Source organism: Lytechinus variegatus, chromosome 7 (assembly GCF_018143015.1).
Source record: "Lytechinus variegatus isolate NC3 chromosome 7, Lvar_3.0, whole genome shotgun sequence".
Taxonomy (NCBI): Eukaryota; Metazoa; Echinodermata; class Echinoidea; order Temnopleuroida; family Toxopneustidae; genus Lytechinus; species Lytechinus variegatus.
This window is the reverse complement of record NC_054746.1, coordinates 17,627,648-17,651,212: the sequence shown is the minus strand read 5'-3', so window position 1 is coordinate 17,651,212 and position 23,565 is coordinate 17,627,648. Positions and strand designations below refer to the sequence as shown.

The 23,565-nt window shown below is 35.4% G+C and overlaps 2 protein-coding genes across 4 annotated transcripts; both read right to left on the bottom strand.

Annotated features, from left to right (window-relative positions):
- Nucleotides 1-1,955: 1,955 nt before the first annotated feature.
- On the bottom strand, nucleotides 1,956-11,700 carry LOC121418610. The gene is made up of 5 exons (XM_041612587.1): nucleotides 11,282-11,700; nucleotides 5,897-5,993; nucleotides 5,274-5,409; nucleotides 4,398-4,562; nucleotides 1,956-3,902 (listed from the first exon to the last, which is right to left on the bottom strand). The coding sequence occupies exons 1-5, from the start codon at nucleotides 11,347-11,349 to the stop codon at nucleotides 3,835-3,837; spliced, it is 534 nt and encodes a 177-aa protein (XP_041468521.1). The 5' UTR covers nucleotides 11,350-11,700; the 3' UTR covers nucleotides 1,956-3,834.
- A 1,640-nt stretch (nucleotides 11,701-13,340) lies between these two features.
- LOC121417974 (2-aminoethylphosphonate--pyruvate transaminase-like) lies at nucleotides 13,341-18,830 on the bottom strand. Of its 3 annotated transcripts, XM_041611678.1 has the most exons (8): nucleotides 18,654-18,830; nucleotides 17,627-17,776; nucleotides 17,090-17,190; nucleotides 16,227-16,476; nucleotides 15,668-15,832; nucleotides 15,013-15,172; nucleotides 14,191-14,351; nucleotides 13,341-13,727 (listed from the first exon to the last, which is right to left on the bottom strand). In XM_041611678.1, exons 1-8 carry the CDS (start codon nucleotides 18,781-18,783, stop codon nucleotides 13,579-13,581), a joined length of 1,266 nt encoding a protein of 421 aa, XP_041467612.1. In that variant the 5' UTR covers nucleotides 18,784-18,830; the 3' UTR covers nucleotides 13,341-13,578. The 3 variants fall into 3 exon arrangements, with proteins under 3 accessions (XP_041467612.1, XP_041467613.1, XP_041467614.1); XM_041611679.1 differs by lacking the exon at nucleotides 17,627-17,776; XM_041611680.1 differs by lacking the exons at nucleotides 13,341-13,727; nucleotides 14,191-14,351 and adding an exon at nucleotides 14,793-14,902.
- Between the last annotated feature and the right edge of the window lie 4,735 nt (nucleotides 18,831-23,565).

The window sequence follows — 23,565 nt, the reverse complement described above, 5'->3', positions numbered from 1 at the left end:
TTGTCCGATTTTTCTCAAATTTTCGTTGATCTGTTTGGTTGATTTTTCTGTTTTCACATCTTGCTATCTTGTTCCAAAGGTTTCATTCTCCTTTAAATAATTTTAGTGTTATTACAAAAACAATAGATGGCGCTACACAAGATACAAGGCACAAGGCTCTGCAATTTGGGTGCCATGCACGCGCGTTAAACATTTCCCATAACCCATGTGTTAATAATAATAAAATAAATGAATAACAAATTAGATTGTCGAATTTTCTATTACTGGTGGATAGGATATACATCTAGCATTCCATATCTGACCAGAAAACGATTCATTGTCCGGCTCATTTTAAAAATAGATCGGCATCCATGAAAACATCTCAAGTTCATAACCTAAAACACTAAAATAGCACTGATTCTTCCGCCAGTCAAATATTTCAAAAGTTAGGTGATTTTCGCCCTTCCTAGAATCAGCGGTACATGACTAATCAATTGCCATCTAAACTTATTTTCAATGTGCTGTATCAAATTAAAATTTGGAGAATGGGTTTGATCGAGTAAATATCTTTTGCCTTTCTGTTATAATCTGGGATCTTGACACCCTCAGTTCGTCTATGTAAAGTAATTCCTCAACTCACCATGAATTTCGGCGAGTTAATTGTTTAAAATGATTCATTGAAATTATACAGGATATTCGTTTATAAATAATGATCTACTCGATTCATATTCTTTCATAACTTGGCCATTCGGAGAAGTCAGGATGTAATAATGTATATTTATTGTTTTCGTCAACGTCAACGCAGTTTCATTTTTGCCGATCTTAAACATAAAAAGACTGGAATTAAGCCTATTCCGGGCCTGATAACTTCTGTGATAACAACTGGGCGTTGTGGCGTGCGCCTGTAATCCAAGCTATGTGGGGGAAGTTAAAATTGATGCAGAGGTTCAAGGTTCGAGCCCTGGTCACGTCTTTCGGATGGTGACGTTAAAGGTCGGGCCCAGACGTAAATAATCATATCTGATTGATACACGTCTGACAAAACTCAAATACACACACACACTTCTTAATCTTTCAGTGGATAAGAAACGAAATCTTCAGAATAGTTATTTTCCTATGATTTTAATACTTGAGTGAGTGGGAATCTGAATTACTCGTGTGTGGACTAAACACTGTAGAGGTCATTTGAGGAAAGACAGAGGACGCGCATCACCCTAGGGTGAAAAGAAAATAAAACATGAAAATAACAATAATATTCTTTTTTAATCAAGGAAGGAAACAAAATATGGCACGCCCCACCCCCATTCAACCTTCGGAATGTTTGCATTATGTGGGGAAAAAATTGCAAAATACATCACAATAAATTGAATTTATCTCGTTTTTAGTGAGTGATTTTGAAAACCTGAAAACGCACGTGTGTTTTACCGTAGTCACCTCCCTCTCCCTCTCTCTCATCCTCCTTTTTTCTTCCCCTTCCCCCCTTTCACCCGCTGCCCCCCCCCCCTCTCCCTCTCTCTGATGGCTCACCATGCACACTGATGTCTATCTGATGTTAGCATTACATTCACTTCATCTCTCACCTCAAAATCACTTACACAAGATATGTAATTCGAGACTGAAATTTTGAATATAGAATTAAACTATTCATTTTATTTTCAACAGACAAGATTGTTATAAAAATATTAGTATGTAGGAATAAAACTGAGGTATATATATATATATATATTCAAACGAGCATAGGCTTATTGATTTTTAAGTTCTTTGAAATTTTGAAATAAATTTAGAAATTCGCCTATATCATAAGAACGCCTATTAATGTGAAAAAAATATGTTAATTGCGAAAAAGGGGCTTAAATGACGAACTTTCTAGTGTCAATAGGCGTATAAAAATGGTGCATATAGAAAGACGTGGCAAAGTATATAGTAAAATGATGTTGGTTTACAGTTTAACATAAGTACAAAAGATAAAGTTATGGCAAGTGAAAGAGAACAATTGAGTTTTATCAAATTAATGAACATGACAAAATTATGTACAAGAAGACAAAATAAATTCCCTGATGGTCGCTAAAGAGACCTTACCACATAAAGTGCAATCATCATGATTTCGATATGCATTTTTTATCCATTTTAAGAATTTCGGTAGTATAATTATACAAATACAATGATCCTAAAACATAACATCAAATTATGTATTTGAATCGCACCCTCTTTCACAAATATGTAAAGCTTATATTACTTTGATACCGCAAATACACCAAAATTACGTTTTTAAAGCTGCGATTGTAATTTATCGGTTTTAATTGATTGTTTTAAATGTACGACTTCATTTTGGTGTGGTTTGTGTTTTGAAAAAGAAAATGGACAGTTATTTAGTACACAAAGACATTTCTCAGTCCTTTGACGTCTGTCTTTGTCTTTGTTTCTTTGTGTAGTTTTTACTTGAATAATATCCTAATATATATCATATTGTTCGTCGGATGTTTCAAATGATTTGGGCTGTTGCACAAAAGTATATGATAGTACAAAAGTAAGGAAATAATTGCAAAACTTCGTGTAATAAGTCTATCTTTATCATTTTTTCTCATTTTCACCAACAAGTCATGCTTACACATTTCAAATGATAACCAAGAATGAATTGTCTTTTTACACATTTAGAAAAATAAATTTCTGAGAAAGAAAAAATATATTTAAAAAATCTTCGCCAGCAATAAAGAAAATAGCACATCACGGAAACCACATGCAGCATGAACATAACAATAAAAGTTTTAACCAGCTGCAATGCCACTCATTAGAAAATTGCACCGACATCTTAATTTTGTAGAGCCTCTATCATAAAACATCAATTAATTATTATTTCTTTTTCATAACTGTATCATTACAAGGATACTGCAAATACCGCATTTCTTTTAATTCAAACTTTAGATTCAAAATTAAACATGACATAATGTCGATCAAAATATTTGGATGAATAAGTTATTAATTTTGTGGCCTTTAGAAATAAATGACGGGCTTACGTGACGACACGCCACTCAGAACCAAAAGTATATAGTACAATCTTTCTGATTTTTCTTTAAAGAACCTATAAGTTCGTTCAAATATGAACCGTCGGTTAAATGTAAATGCAAAATGAATCGGCTTTTTTTACCAACAGTTGGTCGGTTCTTATTATAACCAACTTCTAGGTGTTGGTTAAAAAAAGATGAGTGTGCATACAGGGAGATGGCATCTCATGCACCGCTTACACATATCCTTATACGATAATAATGCCTCTTAAAAGAATTGTTGAGAATCGAATGTTTGTTCACCATTTTCAACAGCAAAAGTATGCATAAAAATTACAGATCATATTTGTTATCAAATATGAATTATGAATGAAACCGACCTGCGGCTCCTTTTGAAAAGATATATCAGGATAGGCGGATCTCAGAATTAATGTCCAATCTTATGTTTTGGGTATTTACAGAGGTAAAATTGCATTTCGTCTAATCAAAGAGAGAAAAAAAGAATATACACATGTACATATTAACTATATGTTGTTGAATATATTTTGGATGGAGCTTTAATTTCCCCTGTTCTGCCCCAAAGATTAAATGCCGTAACAGGTCGCCCCCTCCTCGAGATCCGCCTCGGCAAACATGTTTTTTTTCACATTTCGCCATATACAACGAGTGTTGCATGCAAATGAAATAGCTGTTACAATAGTATATTTATAGAGTGTGCTTCACCTTCAAATACATAATATATCTATTTTCACAGCACACAATCATAATAATGGACCTTAAAACTCGGGCCTATAAAATCAGATTATTGAGGCCCAATGCTTCCAAACCGATTGATTGCTGGACTACACTGATCTCAATTTCTAGGTGCGTTCCCGAGTCCAAGATGGGTCTTGTATGTCCCAAATGTGTATTTTTGCGATCCTTAAGAGAGAAAGAGACAGAAAAAAAAGAAAAAAAGGAGAACATTAAATATGATTATGCGACTGTAATGTGGTGTAACAGAGTTTACATTTATGGTCTTCCTTTAAAATGTAAGATTTCTGCAGTATTTCTCTTTCTCATCCTACCCCCACCCCACTCCTGTACCATCACCACCGGGAGTCCAATGATCATGATCATGATGACTCTTTATAGGGGTAAGAAAATAGGCATAATTTAAATCAAAGTTTCCCATCAGAGCTATCTCCGAGCTATTCCCTTTTAAAATTTTGGCGAGGCCGAAACAAGTCAGCACAAACCACAGAGTTATATGGCTCAAACAAACAATAATCTTTCTACATGCTGCATTATGTTGTGTTTCACTTCTGAAGATCGCATTTTTTAAAATGTTACAATGCGGGTTTACATGATATCGTGTAAAACTCAGCACGGGTGCCATTTACTAATTTTGGTGCTGTTGTTGTTTTTCCTACTTACTTGAGATAGGTTGTTTCTCTTCCAACCAGAATTTAAAACCTTGTTTAGCATGTTGATTGTAGTAGTTCTCCCTCCATGACCGTCTATTCTGTGGGCTCATCTGATATGAAGCATAGGTGATGTAGGGAGAGTTACCGTCCATCGCGGCGTTCTGGCTCTTTGATACTGCAGAAAGATGAAGAATGATATCAAGGAGAGAACTGCCCTGTCTCATGCTCCGGTCACACCAACGAAATAGACTCCTGGGGCCCGTTTCATAAAGGACTTGCAACTGTTGTAACTTTGCCATTATGTCAACTTCTACTGGTAACCTTGATTCTGATTGGCTGCTGAGCCCTGTTACCATGGTGTTTGCCATTATGTCAAAGTTACAATAGTTGCAAGTGCAACGGGCCCCTGGTCGATCAAAACTATTACGTTGTTTCGTATGGAATATCAGCGAGCGATTTGGAGCAGGTTTTGTTGGTGTGACTTTATTATACTATTAAGGTGATCTTGAACGGATATCATGTTGATCTGGAGCTTTCCAAAACTAGACCATCATCGTGATTTTAACACACAAAATGAATACATATCTGCACAGATTTATATTAGGATGATAACCATAACTCCATTAAACTTCATTACATCTTTTTAGAATATTGCCATTTTCATCTCTTCTCATTATTTGTTTTGAAGAAATTACTTCCAAATTTAATCAGATATTTTTTTACAAATCAAGCTCACATTATTTTGAAGATAAACTTTACCGATGGAGGCGCTCTTGAACTCCGACGTTCAACGCACATTAATCTTGATTATCATTATTGTTTTTTACCACTGGGTGTCTCCTTTCCCAAAATTTCAAATATTTTTTCCCCCCTTTTGGATGCTCACCATAAGCGGTTAACCCTTCTCCTACTTCTCCCTTCCAGGGAGAGCGAAGAGGTACCGGTCTGACGTAGGACTCCTGTCGGGGTGCCGCCCCATACTTGACGATCCCAGACCCATGACCAGAATGAAGAGGTGGTAACTGGAGATAAAAGAAAAAATAGAGAGAGAGAGGGGGGAATCAAAATGGTCAGTGATATAACAAAAGAAATGAACTTTTGGGGTAAAAAAAAACACTTCGACTTCCCCCCCCCCCTCATAATGGCTATATGTCTACTATACTCGGAATAAGCAATTTTATCATCATAAACAGAGCTGCCTGACTCAGGCTTAATTTCGATCGTTCACTATAGACATGATAGATCCGTTGTTCCCATCTGTTTTATTGTATTTTATTATAATTTTATATGGGTATAACCACTTCAATACGAACGTAATTTGTTCTTTACTTTAAAAAAAAACAGAGAGGGGAAAGTTAATGAAGAGTAAGTAATTTAGGGAAAGGTGTTCGATAACGGGAGTAGACCGGTGATGGAGAACCATACGGGATATTATAGAAAATCGTGGCCAAGAAGTGGAAAGGGTAACCGAAGGAGAGAGGTAGGTGAAGAGAAAGGGAAAGAATGTACCATTCTCAGTTGTTTTGCGTAGTTTGCTTGGGGTATATTGACTGCTCTGATCTCGACGCCCTCTGCGATCCAACGTGGAATGTTACCATATGCCATTCTGTTTAAAAAAAAGAGGGAAAAAGAAAGAAATAGCATTTTATTGCCTCAATGATAAACCATTATGTAGGTCATACGTAAATTTCATATTTCAAAAAGGGAAGTCTCATGATATACAAGCCTATTATTGTTCTCCAACAAGTAGTCCCAATTCAGTTACCGGAGATCTAGCATTAACAGTTCAATATCACTAAATTTTAATGAGAGATTAACAGTAGGAGAAGGGAGCTGGAGAAACGGAGAGGGGAGAGAAAGGAAGAGAGTGACCGAGAAAGGAAGGAAGAAAGAAGGAAGAAAGATAGATAGAAAAAAGAAAGAAAAAAAAGAAAGAAAGAAAGAGGGGGAGAGCGGGAGGGAAGGGGTTACCAACGTCGATAGCTTGGGATTTGAATAACTGAGAACCAAAGAATTACCCCTTATTCCGAGTCAAACGCTTAATATCTCTCTACGATTTACATGATAATGATAGTAGAACATACGACAATACACCGGGAAGGTTCCCTTTCTTCATCAAATTAAATTTCATTTGGTACTCGGTGATGCAGCAATGACACAGACAAACAAAGCTTGTCTCCTTGAAAGTGATGACATGAAGCAATTATTGTGCCGTGGCGGATCGAGCCACTGATGTAGTTGTCTGGTTTCACACAATTGCACCCCTCCCCCCATGATATTTTATCTAAACTGACTAAATCCTCCACGAGATAAGATATAAGAAAATAAAGAAATTGATTTTGTTAATATCTGAAATTGAAGGATGACAACTACTCAAAATCAATAGATACTGGGGGGTCACGTTGCATTCATTTGGGGTTATTATTGTCGATAGTATATCAGTAGCATATGCCTCTTGGAGTTGCGAGACTTTCTCTCGATTTTACAATGAAAGTGGGTAAAACAGACAAACATTTTACTTTGAGATAAAATATACAAAATTGAAATTCTGCTTAACCCTCTTCGTATTGGATGTTGTAAAACAAACGGAAATAAATAGAGCAGACAACATGAAACACCGACGAAAGTATTAAAGCAATGAATTAAAATCGAAGCATTATCATAACGCCAATTACTCAACTGCTGGTCTATTACTGTCATACTTTGGAATTCTATTTGGTTTTTAGTTTTAACATATCGTTCCCAAGAGGGGGGCACGAGGAAAAAAATGACAAGCAAAAAAAAGAAGAAAAAGGGTTTTTAACCAAAACTTAATATTTCGTCTCCCAGCAAATTTGACGAGCAAGAAAGAAAAAAAAAAGGTCTTCACTTTAAAAGGGGGGCACACTTCTGTTTTAACGGCATTTTTACATTACAAATTTTAAGTTTGCTTCTTAAAGCGGGGGGGGGGCACTGGCCGGCTGTGCCCCTCCCCCTGGATCCACCAGTGCCCCACACATAAAGACGCAGAAGTAATAACAAACAAAATAAACTGAATAATCCGATGAAAAATGAAAATAGCGCACAACCCATTGTGCCTCTGCAGCTTTTATTCTGACATCAAAATCACCTTAATTAAAAATAAGCTCGTCAAGTTTAGTAGAGATATTTTCGTACTTTGTACTGTCTGTTTCTGGTTGTATATCTTCTTTGTTAGATGTGCCGTCCTTGAAATATTAATTTAACAAATTAAGTTAGGGGTCGTCTATGGGAAGCACAGCCAATTCCAATTTGACATTTTGGAAGATTGGTGATCATAATTACGTTTCGCAGCATTTCCCATTCACATCAACTCTCATTCGATCTCCTCGACTTTACTACACAATTTTGATGAATATATGTGTACTGATCAGGTATTGTTTATGTTTTAAACAAAATGTCAACAATCTAAACAGCAATGTTTAGCTTCTAATATTTATCGCTTAAACGTGAACATTATTGTTTGAGTTATCTTTAAAGATTTCGAATTGTCTTCAAACTCTCAAAGAACAGCTGAAAGTTAAGATAGTCAGCTATGCTGTATTTTTTGTGATTTTTTTTTTTTGGCCTTCTGTGTAGCGGAAATGTGAATGGGAGGCCGGCTCATTCCAAGGCCAGTTCCCGTTGTAAAAAAAAGTTAACATTGTGTTTCCATTTGCAACAAAAAAATAATGTTGAACGCAAAGTATTATTTAGCATTCAGTGTGACGCAAACTTACGACGGCATCATGACCAACATCGGCCTACTATCGTCATTACAAATGAACTTTCTCAAAGTAACGACTGTCCCTGAGTCTAAAGATATCAACAAACATCTTGAGTCTTGCAGGCATGCTATGAGTTTTTCTCATAGTCTTCATAGACTAACAACATATCGAGCGAGAATGAGAAGTCGACTTATCCGCCACTGACCCCCATTCTTTTCATTATTATCAAACTGTCCGCCATTGTAAGGAATCTATAGACATAAATTCTTAGCCGCCCCATGCCCCAATGAATCTGTATTATGCGTCACTCTTTCGGTGGAGAAAATTTACAAAGAAAGGAGGGGGAAAAATCGATGGCCGAGTTATTGTCCGAGCGACGGGAAGAGAGCCCGGATAAAAACGGTGATCGAGTATGGCTAAATATTAAGACTTAGTTTTAAGTCATGATAAAAAAATCGCATACACCGTGCAACTCCTGACATATCCATTTTCACTCTTTTCCCATTTTTAAAATGGTTTTTACAATTAGCAGAACTGAATAATAAAAATATATTTGTGCTTGGTTAGGATATGTCTGTTATATTTTCTCGACATTTTCTGAATAAAAAGCATTTCCTATCCATTTGACATAGATAGATAGACAGACAGATAGATAGATAGATAGATAGATGCATCTGCATGATCACTATTTCATATCCCGCGAAAAGGTAATTTTGCCTCTATCACACTGGAGTTGATTTAACACGTTTTGGTGTTGATTACGTCATTCTAACACCCCGTTGTCTCCATTTGATCTATGCTATAGATCCATGATTAACGATGATCATGTGGTATAATGTAAAAATCATATAATATGCGTAATTTATATATAGTGTATTTGTGAGACGATCTTCTGACATAAAGGCGTTTAACAGCAAGTCGGTTTGATAGAATTTACTCGTATAATGTTTTGTGCGTCTTTCATTTAACAGGAGTGTTGTTTGTTGAACCGGCCTTGGAGATATCCCTGGTATAAACCAATGGTTGTCATGTCTGGATCACTATCATCCGCCAGTGATCCAGGGGGGGGGGGGCACAGCCGGGCCCGTGTCCCCCCCCCCTTGAGAAGCAAAATTGAAATGTTATTGTGAAAATTCCGTTAAAACCTACAGATGTGTCCCCCTCTCCCCCTTTGAAAGTGAAGAAGACCCCCCCCCCATTTTTTTTGCTGGTTAAATTTTTCCTATAAGAAATGTGCCCCCTTTTAAAAATCCTGGCTCCGCCCCTGACTATCATTGCTATTCAAATGAATGGAAGGATTTTAAAGCGAATACATAAATTTCAATAACCCATTCCCCTAATGTTCATTTCCCTAAATATTATTTTTCAAAGTAAAAACATGGGTTAGTTTAAATGATGTTATAAAGCAAATACAAACAAGTGAAAGGTAAGCATTTTCTCTTTCTTGCTCTATATCTCCCCTTTCTATCTATCTCCCTCTCTTTCTCACCTCTTTCTCTCTCTCTCCCTCTCTTGCCTCCTTCACTCTCTCCATCCCTCTCTCAATTATTTATTTTGTTTCTTTCTTTCCCTCTTTCTCTATTTTCTTTTATTTATCTCTATATTTTGTTATCTCCCATTCTCTGCTTCTTGTCCCTTTCTGGGTCTGCAATTAATTGCAAATTACTAGACACGTTTCAAACAAACGTTTCAACTGATTAGCTTTTATGACTGATGGAAGAATATGTTTGATTGATCAAGAACAAATCGCTGCTATCAAGTTTTTAACTGATTAGTCTATTGGCTTTCTTATAGGAGTTGATGGGCTGATCAGTCGAATGTATAATGGACATTGAAGAGAACTATATGCACTGTAAAACGCTGTTTTAAATATTTAGCATATCGTTTAAACCCACCACTCTAACAAGTTGTTTAAACTTTAAAACAATCGTTCAAAAACATTTGGAAATTGTTTAAACTTTTAAACAATTTGTTGAATAAGCAAACAATTGTTGTTAGAATGACGGGATTAAAATTTTAAACAGCGTTTTTAAAGCAATGTAGATATAGTAATCTTAAGTTCTTTACACTCTAAAACACTGCATGAGTAAAATTTTACCCAATATTGGCTAAACAGGGAACATATAGTTATATGCATTGGCGGAAATCCATGCAGGGGGACGCGTCAACCCTACCCAAAATAGTAGGGGGGGGCATGGTAATATCAAATGCCCCCCTACTATTTTTTGTCTTTTATGATGGAAAGAAATACATCATTCAAAATCGAAATTAAACATGTATTTTGGACGAGATGACCTTACTTTTTGGGTGATTTTTTTTCTTGTCAAATTCATTTTGGTCGAAATGACCTTACATTTGGGGTGATGTCAAATTTTCCAGCCCCTGGTCCCCCTACCTTTGGGGAGAGATTTCCGCCCTTGCATACATGTTTGCTGGGTATTTTTATTTGTTTACCCCATATTGGGCCAATTCAACGCAATATTGCGTATACGTAGCGTAAAATTTACCAAATATCTTTTTACCCAACCAACATGCATGTTCTCATTTTTTAACCAATATTGGGTAATCTTTTTTTAGAGCGTAAAGTGTATGTATGTCGGGTATGAGCATTATCATAAATGCCACTATTATAGTAATTTTACAACCCAATGGTAACTGGGATGGTCACATTTCTTATAACAACCAATCAAAATGAAGGGCTCCATAGATGTTACTTGGATGGCAAAATTATCATAATACTTTGATGCAACGAGGTCCTGGTGCACTTCAAATGATTTTGTCTACATCCTAGAAGGTCACGTCCACTTATACTTAGTATAATACAAACACGCACACCCAATGATTATTCCAGGAAATTAAAAAAAATACCTGATCATAAAGAAAGCATGCAAAACTATTATCATAACACAAGAAAAGTTGATTATATTACAAGTCATTTTTAAGTTTGACGTTCAGTGACTGTAATGTGCTTCTTTATCAAATTTTCGTTTATCTATCATGGTCAGTTATGTTGAATATTAATAGCATTTCTCATTAGCCGGAATTACTGTATCTAAAAATTTAGTCTACTTTTTGTTAATAATGATGCAATTATATCAAACATGTCGAATAAGTGCGTTAATCGTAATGTATTTAGATGTTCATATTGTTAAAAGAATGAAATTCTTACCTTTCGTCTAGAGTTAGGGGATTGGTATTCTGAAGTTTAACTCGCGGTATTGCCATTCCAGTCGTCATCTTGACAAACTTTTCTCACCACGCTAAAACTTAGAAACAATCACAAAATAAAGGAAAAAATCTGCAAAACACCCCTCAGTATTTTAAAATAATCGTCTAGTTTGGAAGCATGGAGTCACATTTCCAGCCAATTTGATATCTTTATTTAAATATAAATCAAATTGTGACATGGGCGCATTGCTGTCGACCCGGGCAGGTTTCCACTTTGCGGTGTTTAGATTCTGCTTTAGTGGGGGTATTGAGAAAGCAGCGTGGGGGAGATGATTGGCATGATACCGGTAATTGTTCGGGGTGAGTAGGGCACGGAGACGACGAGAGGGAGCGAACCATTCGCAGACGGCTTCGTCCGTTACTTAGCGACGACCGGGTTAGGCTTATTGATACAGTCGTTCGGAAGCTCAGAAAGAAAAAAAAAACGCGATTTGGACGAATAATGGAGGACACGCTTTGTTCTAGACTTCGACTATATAAAGCATCGAGAGAGGAAAACATTGATTCCTCTTCACTTAAAGTTATTAAATGGCATATACTCTACGCATTGGACAGAGCAGGGTGGTTTATCTACCTAGGATAGTAATTACTACCTTGTAAACTCCATAAGGGTTGATTTCTTTTTATGTTTATCTATTCGTTTATAAATTTAAAACTAACATACGGCACAGCTATATTCTAAACACAATCAGCCAAATACTTACCATTCATATAAATTCATGGATCCTTTCTCATGATGCAACATTATAGAATAATAACATATTCGCTATTTTGACAACTTTCCTATCAAATTTTTGTCAAGAATCAAAATGTTTACAGTAAGTTCCTCAGCATCTGTGCTTTTCAATAAAGACCGAATGGCCGTCACATTTCTTTTTAACCCTAACTAATATCATATTTCACATTGTTTTATGAAAAGTAGTTCTATCAGTATCATCCTAAACCACGTTGGTCTGTGGAAGAAGATTGAATATGGACTAGATCTTCATAGAGTCAATCAGTTCCTCGTTAATTAATCTATTTTCAATTTTCTGTATTATGGCTTACCTTTTTTTATATATTCATTGACTTGTTTTTCATTTGTTTCCTCAATAAAATGGATAAGCTGATAAATTATCACTCAAATAATAGATGACGCTAACACTTCTCAAACAAATAAAATTATATTTATTGACAATAGGTGACATGTACATCACAATCAATATTACTAACATACTGATGTGTAGTGCGGTGCTTCATGTCGACTGTCGAGATACATCTTGACAAGTCGACATATGGCGAGATAGTCTACTTAATCATACCGACTCCAAACTGATCAACGATATTCAATTTGAAATAAGGTACAATGTCGGTCTGGAATTTCTATTCGTTGATTTGACGTTTGACGTTAGAATTCGAAGTTGATATTCATCACCTCCTCTGAAAGTGATGTCTGCGTATCCTTTACAGGAATAACTAAATGAAAGGATCAACTCAATATGAGTCAAAGTTCTATGAAAAGACAACATTTGAAGCACATAATAGTGAAAAAAAATACTCATGTAAAATGTCAGTACATCAACTAATCACAATTTTCGAATTAACGTAGTGGCAAGCGATTAGGCCTACATCATAGACGTATACATTATATTCTGCATACATGTATATATTACAAAAGCTATAAACTATGATTTCAAGGGACAAGAAGGGGCAATATATATTCCAAAGCAAAAACGTAATAGCCTGCCAATGTGGGGTCTTATTGTTTGAAGACAATATTATAGTAAGGACTTTTGAGGAAAAAAAATGAGAATATCTGAACTTGGGATATTAAATTACAGTCAGTGGCCTACCTAGGATTTTCCACAGGGGGCAAATTCGTCCGACAAAAACTTTGACAAGCAAAAAAAAAAGGTCCTCAAACACAAATAAGGGATTTCGTACCAGAAAAAATATTGGCAAGCAAAAAAAAAAAAAAAAGGTCTTCAAGTTCAAAGATCAGTTGGAACTCGTCAGGGGGGGGGGCAGGGATACGTCCCTTGCATGCCGGGTTGTGACTCGTCAGGGGGGCAGTCTGCCCCCCGTAGGTACATCTGAAACATATTAATATATACAATTTCCACACAGTGGAATTGAATAAAAAAAATCATAAATCGATTGCAATCATTTGTAAACAACGAAAATTGACAAAGAAATGTTTACAAATAAAACTATACCTCTACTTTCATTATATACATGTATGTAAATATTTTTTTATTATTAAATGAGTGGAAGTGGGATTTCCATGTCGTTGAATACTTGGCGGATACCAGACAGTAAGAGGCGCATATCATCAGGAAATAGATGGCCGACGTTTCCGATACGAAAACACTTTGCTTTTGTCACCTTACCAGGGTAGATTACCAAACCTGTGCAAATGATCAAGATAGAAAACAAACACAAATTTAGAGAATAGAGATAATTGATGAAGCATATACCGGGTAAGTATTTGATCAATATTCAAATACATTTTCGTCCAACATAAGCTGCGACAACTTGCAACATTGAGTTGATATATGACAGCGATGATCACGCATTTCCCCATTTTCATGATTTTATAAAAGATTTCTTGATCCACCCAGAAGTATTTAAAGTTTTCATAACCTTCATCAAACAAAATAATCTCATATTAATTTAATCAGAAGCAAGTGACAGATGAAACTAAATATTAGTATAGATTATTAATCAAATGGTTTCTTGGCCCTTGAATTAGTGAGCGAGAGAGCGGGTAAGATGCATGGAGACTGGAAAGAAAGCGGGAGAAAGTTACTGTAATGACGTATTTAGAGAAAAACAAATGTTATAATGAGTATTATAAACGAACAATTTTACCCAATTTGCTTAGCCGTTGATACATCTGGGTGAAATCAAAGTTTGGATGGTTTGGGTAGTAGAATGATGTTATGATATAACCATCGTGGGTATCATCTAAAAACTCTTGAAATCCAAACTTTTTCATCCCTTCTCGTAAGATTTGACGATTCTCCTTGTACCTACAAAGGAATGATTTTTTAATGTTAAAAGTGCAAAGGAGGGGGTCGATAGAGGGATAAAAATGATGATTCGCTATTTTTTTTAATTAAGAGTGATTCTATAAAGTTAAAGAACAAATCGCCTTTTTGTAAAACCTTATTTTATTTTATTGGTTACTATTCATTAATAGGAAGTTCACCGCGACGCAGAACTTACTAAAACAAAAACAAGGCAAATGTATGGAAAAGCCCGTCAAATGACAAAAAATACATCTGAGAGGTCTTTGTCGAAAAAATGATGAACCGGCACAGCAGTTTGGAGTAAGTTTCGGAGCTGACGAAAAAAAAAATCAAATATGTCTTTTATTCAGAGTCCAGGACGAAACTGTTCTTTTGATTCACCATTTTTCGATAAAGACTTCTTGGTTGTGCTTTGTCATGAAACGCATTTTACAATACATTTCTCTATTCTTGAAAGCGTTCTGCGTTACGGTGCGAAATCTCCTTATTCTGACTCTTCCAAAGGTTCGTAGATTTTAGGTTCATGTTCATAACTCAGAATTTCCGGTACTCTGAAATTTAAATCACACAAATTGAATTGTTTAGTTTAAAAAAGAAACCGTGAACTCTTCAAAGTGTTTCAAGAAATATTACAAATGAACCGGTATCATAGCCTTCTTACCGTTTTGATCTTGCCATAACCCCACCTTCGGCTTGAAATTCTTTGAGTGCCTGATGAAAAGCTAAGATGGTGTGGGTAGGAGGGGTGAATCGAAACTGACTGTTCTTCTCTAAACCTTGCCACTGGTCATACAGATCTAAGCTTAGACTACGAGAGTTACCTGTGGTCAATGATACACCAAAGAAAGATATCAACATGGGCAGACCATGCATGGACCCCACCCCCTATCAACGTCGACAGCTATTGTGAAAAAAACGCATCAAATTATTAGTAAATAAATGGTTTGGATTTGAATTTCGAGAGATATCGGCAATTATAACCTGAATGAATAATTTAGGAGATTAAAAAGGCGGATATTCGGTCTGTCCGATTTAATAACTTTAAAAAGTGTCGCAATACACGATTTTGTCAAATTCGAAATGCGTTTCATTCCCTATATAGACCCACACCATGGGATCTATAATAAGCAAATGAAAAATAAGGGGTCAGACATGGCGTATAAAAGGGGCGAAAAATTCTTTTTAAAAAGCTGTGAGCGAGTGAGTGAAATTTCTTAGGCCAAATCTAATTTTGAGATAGATTTGAATGAATTGATATATTAAAAAATGATATCACATTCCACCATTTTCAAGCAAGTGTATAAAACCATCATTACCTTGACACTTCTCCAGCTTATCGATTTTAGCGATAGTATATCCAAAACCTGGAACACCCTCTAGACACTTGTTGGCAGAACTGATCAAGAAGTCAATACCAGAAGATTCAAATTCGATAGGAATCGCCCCGAAACTGCTCATGGCATCGACGATGTAAGATGCATCTTTATTGCAAGGTATTGGGGATTTGGTAAAAAATAAATAAATGAATCAGTAAGTAAATTATCTATAAAATTAGAATTCAATAGTCATTCTGATTGACAAATCAAATGAAATTAATATCTTCATATAGGTGATTAGAGGAAAATAGATAATGTAATTTGAATTAAATTAATTATATGGTATGGAACATAATGAAGTATGACTATCTATTGGAGGTATATGAGGAACCAAATTGTACAATAAGTAGCTCATTTTCTCGCACTCTCTCTTACAACTATTATGACGTGCCGAAAGAAGTTTTGAAATTCAAACCTTAAAACGTATAGATGTAACGAAAACTTGTTATTATATCAACTTAATGAGCTAATAAAGAGTTGGATAATTGAACCATCATACCTGGGCAATACTTTTTCACGACCTTGCCTACATCATTGATAGGATTGATGACACCTGATGTTGTTTCGCTATGAACGATTCCAACGTTCGTCCATCCTCTATCATCCTTTAATCTCTCCTCTACCCGGGCCGGATCTACTTTCTCATCCTCGGGAAAAGTCATCACTTCCAAACCAGTCTCGGGAATCCCGATAACTTTGACTGCCTTCGCCATGCGCATACCGTACGCGCCATTCACTAGTAACAAAACCTTGATGATAATGACGAGAATGACAAAGAAAGGCAAACAAAGGCTTTGTTGAGTATGAAAAATATTGTTTTTTGTAATCACTCTTTATGGTAAAATGTTCCCTGCGAATTAAAAAAGTGCAAATTGTTACCTTTAGTTGTGCACGCAAGAGTTAAAGAAATCATTATCCTTTTATTTATTTATTTTTTTCACCGGATTGAGTCATTATACGTGTCAAAATACTCATACCGAGTTATTTAAGTGAAATACTATGCGGGAATTTACTTTTTTGTTATGTTTATATATATATATTCATACTAAAATTCTATTTTTGGAAACATCATTTTACCTCAGTCGCTTTGAGTTCTTCTTGAAATATCTCTTAAAGCTAATGAACTTCGCTATTAAAAGCTAGTGAAATTTCTCTACATCTAATTAGATTTAATAAAACGTCTGTGAAACGCATTTAAGCAAATGAAACTTCTCTAAAACAAATTAAAGCTTATCTTCTCTGTAACGAATTAAAGCTAACGAAACTTCTCTACAACGACTTAAAGCTAATGAAACTTCGCTATAACGAACTAAAGCTCATGAAACTTCTCTATTTGGAAAGACAATTGGAAAATTTACTTACTCGAGGGTTTTCTCGAGGAATACTAGATGTAAGAGCGGCCTCTACGCTGAAAGTACCACTTCCTTGCATGAGAACGCAAGTATAGGTTTCTTTTGAAACTCCTAGAACGCAATAGAAACGAAAATGAAAAACAATCATATTCGATGAAATAAATGGAATAATATTTGCGTTGCCTCTTGATTTTAGGTCATGCTATTGATTCATGATAAAAAAAATGATGCCAGTCAATCATGTCCCATGTATTATATTACACTGCCGACAGATAAAATGTCCAACATTTAATCATAATCCTCTGGAAGTATAAGCTTTAGAGCTTTCATGGGTCATCCTGTGCAAGCCTGTTGTTTTTATTGCTACTGTATATGTTGTGGTGACTTGCCAAATACAATCAATCAATCATTCACTGTTGCCCCCCCGTCCCTTCCTCGGTAACGCTGCCCCTCTTTATAATAAGACTCACATCGGCTCCACCCTCCCCACGGCATTCATGCCCCCCCCCCTTTTTTTATACCACACAATATTGGCCACATTTCATACCAGCAATTTGAAGTAAACTTTCTCGAACTGATTGGATGATGTTAATAAATGTCTGGTCTCTGGAGCCTAGATCTTGAAGCATGGCTTCTTTAGTCGTGAGGCTGACACTTAGAGGGCCTGGAGTAAATAACTTCTTGCTCTGACTGCATTCTGATTTATAAGGCAAAATGGGGCACATAAAAGAAGATTAGATTAATAAATATGATTTAAAGGGTAAGTTCATACTGACGTCAAGTAGGATGTTGTTTGAAGGTTTGCATGGTGGCATGTACGATCCACAATCGCTGAAGTGGTTTACGGTACACCATGTGGAGTGTTATAGAAACAGTGGATAGAAGAAGGAAAGTTTCTTGACAGTAGTCCTGAAAAGGACTGTAAACCAGAAGAAAATTTATGAGTTGAGAACAGCTTGAGTAGGAGAGCTGGCTTGAGTCGGCGAGTAGAGATGAGGAGTAGAAGCAGTAGAGAGACTCGACGTTTCGGCCAGGTTACTGTCCGTCTTTAGGAGTGAGTGTTCGCACGCCGATCTGACCAGCTTTCATCATAAAATAAAAAATACTTTGCCTGCGAATTATATTTTCATTTCCCTCTAAATATTTTCTTTCCACTATCCCCAACCTTTTCTTCCATGTCGGCCATTACACACTACATGCCTCTTATTGCACCCATCTGACATCTTGATCTTTCCCTATCATTTTTCCATTTCCATAAGCTTCCCGCCATTTCCATTCTCTCTTTCCTCAAGTAAATTAACAAGAGAGAGGGAGAGAGAGATGAAGAGACAGTCAGATATATAGAAAGAGATAGAGGTATGGAGCTTTCAAGCCCCCTCCCCCATTTATGAAGCCCCTAGTGATGACACCTTTCATTAAACAAAAATCCTGAAAAAAAACCCATACTTTTCAAAAATATTACTTTTATTAAACTGATAATCATACTCTAATATCTAACCACAAAACTTTAAAAACATTACTGAAAACCTACAACAAATCTTTTGCGAAAATCCAAGGTTTAATGTCTCACTTACCTGTCTTTCCAGTTGAAGTATCATGAAACCCATTCTCCATTTTAACAGTTAATATGTATATATATATATAGTTAGCTCCTAACAACAATTCTTGTTTGTCTGTGAAGTTCAGAAAACAGTTATTCCGCATTTATCGCCAATGCTGAAGTGACATCTTCCTTCCAAACAATGTTTGACTTAAAGACCGGTGCTCCAAAATCTAATAATGGCGTATAAAGCAATAGTGTATGTGGGGGTGGGGATCGACCAATCGCAAACGTTGCTTATTAATAAAGAAACTTGATTGCCATATGGCTTCACATGAATGCCTATATTTTTCGTTTTCCAGAGTATATTTGTGTGTTATTTTGTACATATTCAATGGATGTAATGGTGGTGGGGCGTTGGGGGGGTTGCCCCATTGGCATTATCACATAAAATACATAATGCAAGGACACTATAGTGCACATAAACATTCAGTCACATGTTTGTCATATGCATTGTACCAAACTTTGGTTTTGATCATGACGTATTTGCAAAACACGTTTACCTAGTATGTATAAGTCCCTCGCAGAGTATGCATGACCTTTGATATTTAATTCCCTCTTCATTTTTTTTGGCACTCGGGGATTCCTTGGTGTGCTATAGACCTACAGTATATACACAAGTCATTTAATGTGTCACAAAAAAGCATTCAAAATCGTTCCTCTTCGAGACGGCTATACGGAAAGATGAGAAATCGTCATGAACTTTAATTCGTTGAACTTGAAGAGGCCATTATGCTGAGGGATATTAATCTTCTGGTCACCTGAAATTTGCCTCCTCTATCTTCTACTTCTTGTTTTTGCTACGCTGTCCTTATTCTTACCCTGCTGGCTCCTAGCTTCTGCCCTACCCTTTTCCCCTTCTAACAACCTTCTCATCCCCTCCCCCTCTTCTTCCCCTCCATCACCACCACCCATATAAATACTCCCACTTCTTGTAACGTATACATTTTATTTTAAAAAAATGAGTATGGGCATCATAAACATAATACTCGGTTCTTTCCAAAACAAAATTACGTACAACTTGATTATGTTGAATAGGAGTGTTATCATTATCAAAAGTAAAATGCAGAGATCTGACTAAAACTTTTCTCATTTTCAACTCCTACCGTTGACAAAAAAATACGCAAAAAATGCACATATTCTTATTCATAAATCAACACGCTCGCGCCAAAACACCTCCAAAATATTCATGACTACTCTGGTGTCTACTTTTATAGAAGTTAATTCTCTTGGTAAACAAATTGATTCGACCCTATTAGCGTTTTATTTTAGGAAACGTTGCGTATTAAGATGCTTGCTCATCACTTTATCAGTGCATATGAAGTATAGCGAACCAAAGGGTTACCTATTGGTTTCAAGGATAATAATCATGAATTCTATGATAATTTAATAGTTCTATCGTCTATCTCTTTCCCGGGATCTCTTTCTAGGATAAGAAACATCATTTCTCTTTTGGGTTCATTTACATTTGGAAATATGAGAAATATGTCGACATCAGGATTTACGAAGTATACGCTTATCGTAATCTCGCCCCACCCCCATTACTCCCCCAATGTGATTTTGATAAACTCATTCGTGATATAGTTTAATGAACTCAAATTAAGGGATACCCAAGGCTGAAGATATTTATATTTTGATAAATAGAGTAAAATTCACAGAGCAAAATGCTGAAAAATAACGAAGTTATTGACTTTTAAAGATTTTCTTTATTCCGGTGAACCAGTTCTAGGCATGTCTTTGTTAATATTCATTCGGTGGGCTGATGATGTCATATCCCCACTTGTTCTTTATATGAAATTAGGTTAATTACCAATTTTTCAACCAAAAACTAAACAATTGGATTGACAACTGACTAAGTTCATTAGTTATTTATTGCTGCAACTTAGTTTATCATAAGGGAAACACATCATTTACACATGTATGAAAAATGAAACAATTATGATTTCATAAGAAAAAGGAATGTGAGGATGTGACATCATCAGCCCACCTAATGAGTATTCATGACGACGTGCATATAACTGTTTTCACAAAATATTGCTAAACTTAAACAAATCAATAACTTCGTCATTTGTTATCCGATTTTGATGATTTTTTAGCATTTTGCTCTATGAATTTACTCTATTTGTAAATATTCTCAGCCCGGAGCACCCTTTAAAGGGGAAGTTCACCCTAAAGAAAAATTTGTTGTAAAAATAGAAAAAAAAAATTATTTAAAATATTTGTAAAAGATTAAGAAAGCTATTAGAATTTTAAGCTTTGGATTTGTGACGTCATAAACAAGCAGGTGCCCCATGTACGTTATGTAATATAAAATGCATGAATTTCTTTTTTTTTTTAATGGTTCCTGATGACTTATTTTTGTTTTCTTTTCGTGATCGGGTGTGAAATGATTTGTCTATTGATATACAAAAGTTACAGTAAAAAAAAAACACTTCCAATTTGAGAGAAAATGAAATTTCTTTGATATTTACCATTCGCTATGTAGGAATGCTGATCGCATATGGCGTCACAAATCACATAATTAAAATTCCAATAACTTTGTAATTCTCTGATGGATTCATCTTAAAGCTTCGGCACAATAATTCTTATTGTTTATTTATTTATATTTATTTATTTATTTATTTTGTTTTATTTATTTTATACTGCAGGTTAGGCCTGTTCAGTTCTTAAAACTGCTTTACAAAGGCGCCCTGCAGTTTAAAATACATGTCAAGATAACTATAAAATATATCATCAAAAAACATTCAACGTCAAAAATACAAACTATTTAACATCAGAAACAATTAACATCAAAAAAAATTTAGAGTGGAAAGTGACAATCTAAAGTAAACATACAAGTACATAGCATTGTAAATCAATGGAATATTATTTCGCTCTTCATCAATTCGTATGAAAGGCATTGCATAATTTTTTAAAAACTAACAAGGAGGTACACGTACAGGCTTGTAAATTTGAAGGAAATGCATTAAATAATATGGGTCCGAAATATGCGAAAGATTTTCTTTTATATTCAGTTCTAGCTTTGGGAAGCTGAGGGGGGCATCGCAAAGAAAACCGTGTCCTGTATTTCACGGGCCGTTTACATACTAAAGGTTTTAAATAATTTGGAACTAAATTGTTCATTATTTTATATACAAAAACACAATACTGATATTTTATACGCTGATCTACTGATTGCCACTTCAGTGACTGCAACAGAGATATTTGTGATGTATTATAATCTTTTTTCAAAAGCATCCTGGCATATTTATTTTGAAGTTTTTGTATCTTATCTAAATGTATTTTTGCACTGCTTCCCCAAGATGTAATACAGTAATCAATGTAAGGTAAAATCATAGAAAAGTACAGCTTCTTCATGATATCAAAGGACAGTAAATGCTTAATCCGCCTTATACAACCTATTGCTCGAGATATTTTACAAACGATATTAGTAATATGTTCACACCAAGTCAAGCCCGGATCGAGCATGACACCTAAGTATTTAATCTTTTTTACATTTTCTAATTGTATATTCCTGAATTTCACTGGCAAATGAGCACCCCTCAACTTTTTCTTTTGACCAAATACCATAGCTTTTGTTTTTTGCGGGTGTAAATGCATATTATTTAAGTCTAACCATTTACATATTGAATCAAAATCATCTTGCAAATACTTTTGTACCTCCTTAATTGATTCACCGTGATTAAAAATGGCGGTATCATCAGCATAAAGAGACATTTTAGAATGTACATGCAATTTCAAATTACACATGTCATTAATAAAAATACAGAATATCAATGGACCCAATATAGATCCTTGTGGAACACCTGATTTTATCTTTAAAAATTCACTGCGACAATTGTTAATCATTACAAATTGCCTTCTGTCTGTTAAATACGATTCCATCCAGTTGTATTCATTGCCAGTAATACCATAGTACTTAAGTTTTGCAAGTATAAAATTGTGAGGAATAACATCAAAAGCTTTGCGTAGGTCCAAGAAAATACCACCAGTAACATGTTTTCGGTCCATTTTATCATACAAAAAGTCTGTAATCTCAGTTAGACAAGTGGCAGTGGAATAAGACGGTCTGAAGCCAGACTGACAATTTGCAAGTAGATCATTTACATTTAAGTACTTATACAATTGATCATGTACTGCTCTCTCTAGTATTTTGGACAGGATTGGAAGCACAGAAATTGGTCTATAATTGTCAATATCAAAAGATCCTCCCTTATGTACAGGAGTAATTCTTGCTGTCTTAAAATCTTCTGGAATAACACTAGTTTGTAAAGTTGCATTAAATAAATGGGTTAAAGGTCCAGCTATACTCTCTGCTGCCAGCTTAAGAAACTTAGGGTAAATACCATCTACTCCGACCGCTTTCGAACAATCAATATGTAATAGCTCTTTCAAAACATACTCCTTTTTGATTGCACAAAATTTAAATTCACAATCTGGAATAAAAAGAGTTTGTAAATTGTTTAATAAATCTTTCGAGAAATTATTCGAAGGGGCTTGCAACCTTGAGCCGACTTCATTAAAGGCTTTGTTTAGAACGTGAGCTATTTCATTGTTAGGTATTTGATCATCATCAATTGTTAACTTAACATCATGACTCGTGGTTTTATTTTTCTTAGGTAGAAGCTTCGACAAAATTTTCCAGTTCTTTTTATGTCCATTTCACAGTCCTTAAATTTGTCCTGATAATACTTCTTTTTCAAATTTTTAATCAAGTTATTAGCTCTGTTACGGGAAGACTGGAATTTATTCCACCAATGAATTAATCTTGTTTTTCTAAATTGCTTTCGATAATAATCCCTTTCGCGTGCTAACACCAAATAATCATCATTTATCCAAGGTACCCCTCTTTGTTTTTGCCGCACTGATATCACGGGCGCATGCCA

Bases quoted from the DNA above. Each gene is read 5' to 3' on its own strand.
- LOC121418610 (XM_041612587.1), bottom strand. From the start codon at position 11,349: ATGACGACTGGAATGGCAATACCGCGAGTTAAACTTCAGAATACCAAT. The intron at 4,563-5,273 runs GTGAGCATCCAA...ATCTTTCTGCAG, and splicing joins AGAAGGGTTAACCGCTTATG to TATCAAAGAGCCAGAACGCC. The intron at 3,903-4,397 runs GTAAGTAGGAAA...TTCTCTCTTAAG, and splicing joins AGAGAAACAACCTATCTCAA to GATCGCAAAAATACACATTT.
- LOC121417974 (XM_041611678.1), bottom strand. From the start codon at position 18,783: ATGCGGAATAACTGTTTTCTGAACTTCACAGACAAACAAGAATTGTTG. The intron at 16,477-17,089 runs GTAAGTAAATTT...ATTATCATCAAG, and splicing joins TTCCTCGAGAAAACCCTCGA to GTTTTGTTACTAGTGAATGG. The intron at 15,833-16,226 runs GTATGATGGTTC...CTTGCAATAAAG, and splicing joins CGTGAAAAAGTATTGCCCAG to ATGCATCTTACATCGTCGAT.